A 12,420-nucleotide genomic window follows, 5' to 3' on the forward strand; every position below is an offset into this window, starting at 1 on the left:
GTGTATACTCTTCTTCTCAAATATTCCAATTATGGGAATTAGCAAGTTCTGCTCAATTCTTCATAATTTCTTCATATACTTCTTGGGTTTTGCATATTTAAATGTTTCCCATGGTTTCTGTTTTCCATTTACCCTCCCTTCTTTTTACCCTCAGAACAGAAGTACTTCAACCCAAAGACCTGATTTTTTTTATTTAACACCCTCAACACTCTTTAAAGACTTTCAGATTCTGAAGGGAAACTTGCTTCTTCTTATCTTAGTATCAGGACAGTAGTACTACATGAGCATAAAGTTCCTTCTAACTGCTCATTTATAGGTTTCTCTGGACTTGTATTTGCATTTCAAAATATCTATTCAGTTTGGGTGTTTTCATCATCAGTGCTTGAAAATCCTCTCTTCTATTTTTTTTTATTTTTTGACAGGGCAATGAGGGTTAAGTGACTTGCCCAGGGTCACACAGCTAGTAAGTGTCAAGTGTCTGAGGCCAGATTTGAACTCAGGTGCTCCTGAATCCAGGGCTGATGCTTTATCTACTACGCACCTAGCTGCCCCGAATCCTCTCTTCTATTAAAGATTCATTTTTTTTCCCCTGTCCTATTTTATTCAGCTATGCAGGATAACTTCTACTTAATTGTAAGGCTAAATCTTTAGTCTTACAAAACTCAAAACCTTGGATTCCTCCTATTATCCTCCACTTTTACTCCAAATTCACACAATGTTGAATGGAAAATGAAAAAAAAAATCATAAAAACAGGCTGACTACAGATTTACACTACATAATCTCACCTGAGCGCACACTCGAGCAAAGCAATGCTAGTCCATGCCCCTAATCATGTCACCCTCCCAATTAGCAGAGCAACTATTGCAAACCTTTTCATTCCCCCTAAAGCCTCCCCATGCCATTCCACCTTCTCAGCTAAAGACCACATCTCATACTTCACTGAAAAACAGAAGTCATCTACTGAGAGCCTCATTTACTCCCCTCCCCTCATACCACTCAGATATCTTCCTCTACTCTCTTCCTTCACCCTCCTCTCATAAAGAGATATATCTTTTCCTTGTCACGGTATATACTTCCCTGTGTGCCTTCAATCCTATCTTATACCATCTTCTACTTCCTCTACCATCCCACCATCTCACTAATTTCTCACTAATTCTCAATCTCTTCCTACTTATTGGTTTCCTCCCTAATGCCTAAAAACATATCCTTGTTTCTCCTGTCCTTGAAAAACCTTAATTTAATTCAATCATCCGAACTAGTACCAGTCTGTCATCCTTTACCTGACCTAACCTTCTCAGCTAAGCTCCTTGGCAGAGGCATCTACAAGTACCTCTACTTGTCCTCTAACTCAATTCTAAATCCTCTGTGGTCTGGCTACTATTTTATTCAACTGAAATTGCTCTCTCCAAAGTTACCAATGATGTCTTAATTGCCAAATCTAATGTCCTGTTCTCATTCCTTTCCCTTCTCAACTCTCTGCAAATTCTGACAAATTACACCACCTCCTTTTCCTGGATTTACTTCTCTAGGTTTTCGTGACACTGCTCTCTTCTAAACACTCTTCTCTTCTTTCTTGATATTACATTATTTGGTGATATAATATGGTTCAATTTTCTTTTCTGTAAAGATGTTAACATCTAACTATCTAATCCTGATCTCTAACATCATCAAATGCTTTTTTGTACATCTCAAACTGGGTATCTTTATATATCTCTCAATTCAGCATGTTTAAAACACAACTTATATTTCCCTCAAAACTTCACCTCTTATGGGGCAGCTAGGTGGCACAATAGATAGAGTACTGACCTGGAGTCAGAAGGACCAGAGTTCAAATTCAGCCTCAGATACTTACTTAACTATGTGACCCAGGGGAAGTCATTTAATCCTGTTTGTCTCAGTTTCCCCATATGTAAAATGAGCTGGAGAAGGCAATAGCAAACCACTCCAGTATCTTCTCCAGGATAATCACAAGGAGTTGAACATAAGTGAATAACAACAATAACACACATAGTTTAGCTAAAGCATATTAAATTCAGCTCCAGCCATTTATTTTAACTCTGTGTGTGTCTTTCTATTTCAAGTGTTTCTTGTACACAACAGATTGTTGGATTCTGGTTTCTATTACATTTTGCCATCGACTTCAGTTATAAGGGTTAGCTCATCCCATTTCACATTCATATATATGATTACTGTGCATTTAACCTCTTCCCTATTTTCTTCCGTCTCTCTCTCTCTCTCTCTCTCTCTCTCTGTCTCTCTCTCTCACACACACACACACACACACACAGCTTTTCCCCATTTCCCTATTGGGTAAAATAGATTCCTATGTCAAAAAGAGTCTGTGCGTGTATGAGTGTGTGTGTGTTCTTCCCTCTTTGAACTAATTTCAATGAAAGTGAGGTCCAAGTAGGCACTCCCCCCATTTTTCTCTACATTGTTAAGTTTTTGCACCTCTTTTAAATGAGATAATTTTCTCCATTCTTCCTCTTCCCCCTTCTCCCAATTTATCCCTCTTTCTCACCCCTTAATTTTATTTTATTTTTTTTTTTTTTTTTGGTGGCCGAGAGGGAGGAATTATCCCATTATAGTCAACTCATATCTATGCCCTCTGTCTATATATACACCATCTAACTGCCCTAATAATGACAAAGTTCTTGGAAGTTACATGTATCATCTTCCTATATAGGAATATAAACAATTTAACTTGTGATTAACAATTAACAATTTAAAAAGTCCCTTGTGATTACTCTTTCATGTTTATAATGCTGTGCTTCTCTTGAGTCTTCTTTTTGAATGTCAAATTTTCTATTCAGCTCTGGTCTTTTCATCAGTAATGCTTGAAAATCCTCAATTTCATTGAGTATCATTTTTTCCACTAAAGAATTATACTCAGTTTTGCTGGGTAAAAATTTTTATTGTAATCCTAGCTCCTTTGACTTCTAGAATATCACATTCAAAGCCTTCTGCTCCTTTAACATGGTGGATGTTAAATCTTGTGTGATTCTGACTGGTACTCTATGGTATATGAATGGTTCCTTTCAGGCTGTTTGAAATATTGTCTCTATGAGCTGGGACCTCTGAAATTTAGCTATACTTTCCTTGGGAATTCTCAATTAGGGATCTTTCAGGAAATGATCTGTGAGTTCTTTCAATTTCTATTTTACTCTCTGGATCTAAAATCCAAGGCAGTATTCCTTGATAATATCTGGAAATATGATATCTAAACTGTGTCAACCAAATAATTCCATAGGACAATTCCTGGAGCAGCAAAATCCACTGAAGAACATGTTGAGATCATTTTCCAACCAAGGACAGCTTGGAAGGTTGGAAGGAGGGAACTACTGTGCCGAGACTAGAGTGAAGCCCAACCCCACAGTCATGCTGACACAGAAAGTCCCAGAAAGGCCTCGCCAGAGAAAGAGACCCCCAGAGCCTCTGAATCAGCTGAAGTGCCAGTGCTGTCTAGAACTAAGCTCATGGTCTGGTGAGAGAGCCCTCGGCAGGGGGGATTTTACAGGGGTCTCTGCTGATGCTGAGGCAGAACTTGGGTTTTGTATCCCTGGTGGGAAACAGGAGGTAGACTTTAGTAGCAGTGGCCCAGGTAGAGGAAGGGCACAGGCTTGTTGGAGCTGACAACCACAGCACACAAAGCTTTGCTGTCTGGTTGATCAGCAAGTTGGCCTGCGGTTATCTACAGACCAGGGAACAGGCCAGGTGAGTGAAGAACCTGCTCCTCCTTAAATCATACCACCTGGGACCCCCTGAAGTTTGGGACAGTGCAGCCTAGAAATGGTGCCCCACTTTAAGGAGCTAAAAGTCAAGTAAAAGAAAGGAAAGATGAGCAGACAGAGAAAGGGAAAGACCATAGAAAGTTTCTTTAGTGACAAGGAAGATCGAGGTGCACCCTCAGGAGGGTGGCAACGTCAGGGCCCCTATATCAAAAGCTTCCAAGAAAAATATGAATTGGTCTCAGGCCACAGAGGCAGTCAAAAAGGCCATTGAAGATAAAGTTAGAGAGGTAGAGGAAAAAATGGAAAGAGAAATGAGGGTGATGCAGGAAAGACATGAGAAAAAAGTCAACAGCTTGAAAAGCCAAATGGAAAAGGAGATACAAAAGCTATTAATTCTCTTGCATCATTCTCATTTCTTTTCCCAATTTTTCCTCTATCCTTATATCTTTCTTTCTTTTTTTTTAGTGATGCAATTGGGGTTAAGTGACTTGCCCAGGGTCACACAGCTGGTAAGTGTTAAGTGTCTGAGGCTGGATTTGAACTCAGGTACTCCTGACTCCAAGGCCAGTGCTCTATCCACTGTGCCATCAAGCTGCCCCTTTTTTCTTTTACTTTTTTATTTTTTCAGGGCAATGGGGGTTAAGTGACTTGCCCAGGGTCACACAGCTAGTAAGTGTTAAGTGTCTGAGGCTGGATTTGAACTCAGGTACTCCTGACTCCAAGGCCAGTGCTCTATCCACTGCGCCATCTAGCTGCCCCTTTTTTCTTTTTTTTTTTAATTTTTTCAGGGCAATGGGGGTTAAGTGACTTGCCCAGGGTCACACAGCTAGTAAGTGTCTGAGGCTGGGTTTGAACTCAGGTCCTCCTGAATCCAAGCCTTGTGCCTTATCCACTGCGCCACCTAGCTGCCCCCCTTATATCTTTCTTTAACTCTTCCAGGAATTCTTGTTGGGGTTCATTCCAATTAACATTCTTCTTTGCAGTTTTGTCTATGGCTTTTTTCACACTGTTGTCTTCTGAGTTTGTCTTGGTCTCCCCTGACACTGTATTGGTTTGGGTTTTTTTTTTTTTAATGCTCAAATTCTTTTTTATTGTCGTTTCCTCATTTTTCCAGCTCATTTCTTGACTTTTAACTTTACGTTACAATTGTGTTCTGCTCACCTGGGGGTGGGGTAGCAATGTGCCAAACTTCAGGCTTTTTTTGTGCTATTATTTTCAGAGCTAGTTCTGGGGGGAAGGGGAATCTATAAATTTTTGGTACTTCCATGGTGGTGTGATCATGGAAAAGATATGGTCATTGCTCCACTGGTCTACACTCTGGTCTTTACCTAGGAAAGGCCCCTGGTCTCCTGTAGCCACAAGAACTAGTGCTCCTCTCTATCCTGGAACTGAAAACAGAGCCCCTGTTTCTTAGTGACTAGCCCCCAGTGTTCCTCTGCACCTGAAACTGTCACCCAGAACTGTGTACAGGCAACAGAGTTGCCAATAAGCACCAGCTGAATGCAAGGCCAAGTAAAGGGTCCCCTGTAATCTCTTTCTGACCAGCTGTCTCATTGCCTTACCCTCTCTGCACTGAGAGCTCCCAAAGCTGCTGCTGCTGCTGCTGCTGCTGCTGCTGCTACTGTGTTTGTAGATTCTGGACAGGTTTCCACCCTGGTGTCAATAACTTCTCCCACTGACCCCCTAAGTTTTCATAGGCCAGGAAAAATGTCTTACTCTGACTTTTTGTTAGCTCTGTGGCTCCAAAATTTGATTTGAAGCATTATTTTATAGTTATTTGGAAGAAAATGTTGAAAGAATTCAGCTGGGTTGCCTCTAATCCACCATCTCGGCTCTGCCCCCACTATACCAGCTTTCTAATACTAGGGGACGAAGCAAGGTACTGAGGGAAGTTAAATAAGAAAAACAGAGGGTCCTAGGTGAAGTGGTTCTGTTCTAAGGGTTTTAAGAAGTGAAAGAGAAGGGAGGATAAAAGGAATACACTAGTGTAGAAAGAAGGTGAAAGTGGATGATATTTTTCATAATTAGGATGAATGAGATACAAAAGTGGTGGAAGATATGTACAGAATAAGCACTAAATGAGCTTCACTCTTTTATGAAGCACACAAAAGGGCTGAATGCCCAGAACACACACATTTGGTATATAAATACATCAGACTTGATAAGGAAACAAGTTAGGAGAAAAGGTGTTTAGAAGAATGATAATTCTGGGAAATGAAATCACAAGAAAAACCAATTTCTTGATCCTGAAGGCAGAATTAACAGCAGGAATTGGGCGGGGGGGGGGGGGGGGGGGGGGGGAGGAGGAAGTGGGGCAAATAGAGGAATGGAGATCGAGAATAAGCACTGATATAGCACCTACTATGTTGCCAGACACTGAGTTAAGTGCTTTCCAAACATTATTTCATTTGATCCTCAAAACAATTCTGGGAGATTGGTAGGTGATTGCACCATTCCCAGTCTATAGTTGTGAAACCTGAGTTAAACAGAAGTTAAGTGACTTGCCCAGTGTGAGAAAATAATTATTAATAATGGAATTTTGAGGACAGAGAGTCACCCACCCCCATCCTCCCACCCCCGCCACTGGAAGGCTTAGCTCAGAAACAAAATTAACTAATCTCTTTTGGGACCAGCCCAGAAGACCATGGGTGGATCAACAAAAACGGAAATCAGACTAACTCAGTAAAGCAGAGATAGAAACCACACCTAGACTTCATCTGGCTTGCCCTTCAGAGATGGTCTCTTTGCACACTTCCCCATTAAGTCATAACATTATTAGGTACAACTCACTTTAATGTAGGCCACCCTCAGGTCACGTCAACCAATGGAATTGAATGATTCTAGCCAATTAGGTTTGATCAGTGTGTAAGAGCCAGAGGAAAAGAGACTGAGATCATGAGGTGAATGCCATTCTGAGTAGATCCTAGCTGAGGAAGGCTGAGCTCTCTCGCTCTCTCTAGGTAATGTACAGTTTCTGAACTTTGCTGGGAGCCATGTGCTCTCTCTCAGACAATATGATATGGTGCTGGGGTTTTTTCAGCTTATGTTAAATGCGATCAATACTCTCCTAGCATTTAAAAAACGATTTAATAAATACTTACTACCTAAATAGGTACAACAGCCATTAATTTATAAGCAGCAATATCTTAGAAACCCCAACCTAGTTCCCCAGTAATTTAGTACAGAGACAGGCTGGCCTCCAATATTTCAAACAACATACCAGACTCCTGTAACTTGTAAGTGTCTGAGACCAAATTTGAACCTAGGTCTTCCTGACTCTAAACACAAGTTTAGACTCTAAGTTTCAAAGTTAGAAAAAAATATAAAGAAAAGAATTGGGCTCTAATAGGGTACTCATCAATTGGGAAATGAATAAATAATTTTGGCATATAAATGAAATGGAATGTTATTGTGCTGAAAAAAATTATTTTTGTTTGTTTGTTTGTTTGCTTTTAGTGAGGCAATTGGGATTAAGTGACTTGCCCGGGGTCACACAGCTAGTGTTAAGTGTCTGAGGCGGGATTTGAACCCAGGTACTCCGGACTCCAGGGCTGGTGCTCTATCCACCAGACCACCTAGCTGCCCCCTGAAAGAAATTATTAAAGAGCATTTCAGAGAATCCTGCAAAGTAGGAACTAATGCACAATGAAGTAAGTAGAACCAGAAGTAGAATTTATACAAGGATAGTAACATAGTTCAAAAAAAAAAAAACTCTGAAAGATTTAAGACATATGACCAAAACACTGACCAACAATGTCATCAGAGGTCCTCTGGTAAAGCATATTACCCAACTAAAAGAGGTAATGGCAGTAAGGTGGAGAATGCCATATGTTTTTGGATGTGGAAAAGAATAAATATAAACATGATGAATTTATATTTACTTTATTTTTTAAAGCAAAGTGTAAGAGATTCAGTTTCAAAGATATTTTTCAATTCTCTTTTGAATAAGGAAATGTTCTTTGTGCTGTTTGTTGAATTCAGAATAAGAAATGTTTTTAATTCTTTTGGTTTCTCGCTATTGATTATCTCCAATTTATCCTGTATATATCTCATTTCAAATTATTTCCTTACTATCTCCCTCATCAGACTATGAATTCCTTGGGAGCTGGCAGTACTTTTTGCCTTCTTTGCATTCCCAGTATTGAGCACAGTGCCTAAAATATAGCAGGCATTTAATAAATGTATTAAGTAACATTAAAAAAAGACAAGAACGGCTTATATATATATATAGCTTTGTGTGAAAATATCAAAAAATTAAAAAGCTGCTAAATATTTTAATGTTCTCTATTACTTCATATTCTCATTCTCTAAAATTTGGTTAAGTATTGATGTTAAACAGAATGGTTTACTAATGCTTAGTTATTACGATAATTCCATGCCAAAATCAACATGTGGTCAAAGTGTTACAGATATTACATTACAGACTTTCATCATTCAGAAAAGGGCAGAATATCTTGAAACAACACATAAAATTTGGCAAAAATACTATACTAGTAGTGCTGATCTTTTTAGTATTTAAGTATATTAGTTTTACTGGCAGCAATAAAATTTTTGAATTCCATTATATAAGTTTGTGGTAAATTTTACTTTGTAATTTGATTCAATTTAATAAACACTGAATTATAAGGATTTACTATCCACTTAGTATCTAAAGACCTATAATTGTATTTAGTCTCTACACAAGATAAAAAAAAAAATAAATCTGTCACTGAGCTCAAAGAAATTACAATCTAGTAAAATTACCAAAATGTTTCAGTTCACATTCCATTATACCATTCAAAAATTTTAAATGATATCTTGTTAAAATATAACATGTTATTAAATATTAAAATAAACCCAGGAACTATATGAACACAATTAAAATATACTTTTCATACAAATAAAGACACATCTAAATAATTAGAGAAATACTAATTGCTCATGGGTAGGCCAAGCCAATATAATAACCTCCAAAGATACAATTAATAGAGTCTCAAAGCATACTTTTTGGTTTTTTAACTTGCGGGATGGGGGGGGGGAGGAAGGTGTTGGTCTAGTTTCTTTTGCACCATGACAACTATATGTTGTATGATATCACATGTGCAATCAATATCACATTTCTTGTCTTTAGAACAGGTGGTGGGAGAGGGAAAAGGGAGAGAATTCAGAACTTAAAAAAAAATTTTAAATGAATGTTAAATAGTAAATTTTAAAATAAGTTAAAAAAACATTAAATAAAGGGTGGAAAAAATCTCGTGTGGTATTCACAAAGAACAGTGCTAAACCCTGACACTTAAATACTGTGTTAAAAAGAGTACTTGAAAGCAGTATTTCCCTTTCTTCAATATTCTAATTCTGAGAAATAAACACGCTTTTATTTTCTCTGTAATCCACTGCATAGTAACTAGTATCATTTGGTAAAGTCTCTCTTTAGATTGGATCCTTGGATGATATGCATTTTTGTTAGGAAGTAAATCAATATTCTGAAAACTTGAAAATGCTACAAACTTCTACTTAATAAACCCAATGATCTCAAAATAGTTTAAAATAAGATGACTTTCAAAGACAAGTTGTCTTAATAAAAGATTAAGTTTGGATTTACCCTGGAAGGAGAGACTGTGGTGTGGGTGTTGGACCATTCAGGGCATACATGCTTATGCTGCTGATTCCACTGCTTCCCATACTGCCAGAACTTTGTGCAGACTGAGTATTCCGATCTTGGTAATTCAGTGGGAGACTCTGAGGTCTGGCATAATAGTAAGGAGTTGAATGGGCATCTCTTGGTAACGCTTGAGCAAATAGTGCGGCATAACTAGAAACCTTAAAACGAAAAGCAAAATTCTAATTAAGAACATAATAATGTGTAATTAACGTTTTCTTCAAAATATCTACTGAAAAAAATCAAGATTCCTGTTTCCTTTCCATTTGTGCACTTAAATGTTTAGCTTGCTAATAAAGTAAATAAGGTGCTAATTCAATTAAGTAATTCAAAAATTGGTAAAATTAAAGCAAAATGTTTAAATTCTGTGAATATTTACATCAAATAATTGAATGTTAGACTTAACCAGAAGTCAAGCATAAAACTCAAAACACAATCTTTTTTAAAATATGGTCTAGGGGGCAGCTAGGTGGTGCAGTGGATAGAGTACCAGCCCTCGATTCAGGAAGACCTGAGTTCAAATCCGGCCTCAGACACTTAACACTTACTAGCTGTGTGACCCTGGCCAAGTCACTTAACCCCAACTGCCTCACTAAAAAAAAAAAATATGGTCTAGTGAAATTTACATGCTATAAAATATCAAAATCCCAGATTCTTGTATATGAATATTCTAATGACTTCTACATGGCACAAGGTAGTCAAATAGTTCATTCAGGGGAGAGACTTCAAAAGTGTACTCGAGTTCTCATATCTGCAAACATCACTAATATAATAAAAATTATGACCACAATGACAAGTCTGAGCCAGCAGAATCCTAAAGTGACTTAAGTGTAGAGTAACAGTAAGAAATGGACTAAGAATCAGGAAACAAGGGTCATAAAAAGTCCTGACTCTGACATCAGGTGTGACTTTAGGCAAGTCCATTAGCCTCTCTGAGTTTCAGTTTCTTCACCTAAAAAAAGAAGGAAGGTTGATCTGATGTCCTCAAAGTTACTTCTGGCTCTAAAAATTCTGTGATTTTAGAATTAATTTATGGTCTACATTCTCAAAGTTATCTCATTCAATTCAAATTCATTAAAAAATAAGTAATGCATGATGCTGAGTGAAATAAGCAGAACCAAGACAATATTGTACACAGTATCAGCAACATTTCGTGATGATCAACTATGATGGACTTGGCTCTTCTCAGCAATGCAATGATCCAAGACAATGTCAAAAGGCTTATGGTGAAAAATGCTCTCCATACTCAGAAAAAGAACTATGCAGTCTGAATGCAGACCAAAGCATATGATTTTCACTTTTGTTGTTGCTTTTTTGTCACTGTTCTTGTTTATTTTTTCTTGCCTTTTTTCTTTCCTTTTGTACTAATTAATATGGAAATATGTGTAACATGATTGTAAGGTATAATCTATATCAAATTGTTTACTGGCTTCAGGAGTGGAAAGGGAAGGGAGGGTGGGAGAAAAAATTGGAACTCAAAAAATATCTTTACATGTAATTGAGAAAAATTAAAATTAAAAAAGATCAAAAGGGGGAAAAAAAGTAATTCATTGTTTGTAGTGTCACACGGTGAACCAAGTGTACATTTAACCAGGAAATTCCATTTCCCCAATGTCTTTTTTTTAATTGAAGGGGGGGGTCATTGTATCAATTTGGGGGGAAAAAAATTTAACAAGAACTGATCAGAATAAGGTACATTAAAGGTTACAATATATTTCATCTACATTATTTCCTTTGCTCCTGAAAACAATAATCATTTTACAAATGGGGAAACTGAGATCAGAAAAGATCAAATAACTAACCAGAGTCACACAGCAAGGATTAAAACTTAAATCTTCATGATTCTAAGTCCAACAAGTTATTACCTTTACTTTCATGTCAAAGTATATAGATAGCTTTGATTTTTTTAAACTGTAAATTTCTAAACTTTCTAAGAATTGACAGATTTTTTACTCTTCTCATATATTTGTGCTACCTCCACTTCCTATTTGTTTACCCTACTTTAAATTTGGTGTAATAATCTCCTTTTGCCCTTTCACCCCCCCCCCACACACACACAAATATACACACATGAATGTATGTATATATGTGTATGTATTTACAAAGAGAAAGAGACAGACATACATAAATAAATAAAATGGCTCTTTTAAAAGACAACTAGAAGCACCGGCCCTGGATTCAGGAGTACCTGAGTTCAAATCCGGCCTCAGACACTTAACACTTACTAGCTGTGTGACCTTGGGCAAGTCACTTAACCCCCATTGCCCCGCAAAAAAAAAAAAAAAAGACAACTAGAAACTCAACTAAAATACAAACATTTACCTTATTTGGTTGCTTTCTTGGATCTTCACTGAGACTAAGCAGGAGGTAGAGTATTGACCATTTATTTTTCAAAACTCCCTGTTGGAGAGAAATAATTAAGACCAATAAAGTATTGTTTAATAAATATTCTCATGGTTTTATTTTCCTGTACCTCCAAACTATTATTTTCAAAAACTATTACCTCCAAGCACATAAGAAAATCTCACAAAGGCATTCAGTTTTAAATATTTTAAGTTCTTATTTACCAGAACTAGGAGTTATCATTTTTCTGGAGATAATGTCCTTTAAAGATCAGTAATATAAACCCTTATAACATTTTCTCTCAAAGCCCTGTAATAAAAATAATTTTTCATTGATCACCATACCCTTGAAAAAGAACAGTTCCTTTCTATACCTGAAAACTCTTTTTAAAAAACAAAATCAACTTTGTAAGTTACTGGCTACATTAAAGGCAAAATGATTTCTAATATCTGAACACCATTTTCCTCCCTTTCTAACCACTTCCTTCTTATAGAGTATAAATTAAATTAAAACTTTTTAATGTTAGAAACACTGTTCCTATACTGTAGCGTATCTTGCAAAACGGGAAGGAGTCTAAACACCTCAAATTTTTTTTTTTTTGTAAAGAAGTAGTAAAGCATTATGCAATGAAAAGAGCACTACATTTGGCGTCAGAGGACTTCAGCTCAAATCCAAAGCAATGCCTCCTACATTTTATTTTTTTATGC

The 12,420-nt window shown here is 37.1% G+C and overlaps 1 protein-coding gene across 2 annotated transcripts in view; it reads right to left on the reverse strand.

The window, feature by feature from the left end:
• The window catches only part of TUBGCP3 (tubulin gamma complex associated protein 3), a 163,968-nt gene that overhangs the window by 95,773 nt on the left and 55,775 nt on the right, over nt 1–12,420 (reverse strand). For both annotated transcript variants that reach the window (XM_043997221.1, XM_043997222.1), the window contains exons 4-5: nt 11,693–11,770; nt 9,314–9,531 (exon numbers count right to left, since the gene is read on the reverse strand). In XM_043997221.1, coding sequence (XP_043853156.1) covers nt 9,314–9,531; nt 11,693–11,770 — 296 coding nt within the window. The remainder of the gene's footprint in view (nt 1–9,313; nt 9,532–11,692; nt 11,771–12,420) is intronic.

Source organism: Dromiciops gliroides, chromosome 3, assembly GCF_019393635.1.
Source record: "Dromiciops gliroides isolate mDroGli1 chromosome 3, mDroGli1.pri, whole genome shotgun sequence".
Classification (NCBI taxonomy): Eukaryota; Metazoa; Chordata; class Mammalia; order Microbiotheria; family Microbiotheriidae; genus Dromiciops; species Dromiciops gliroides.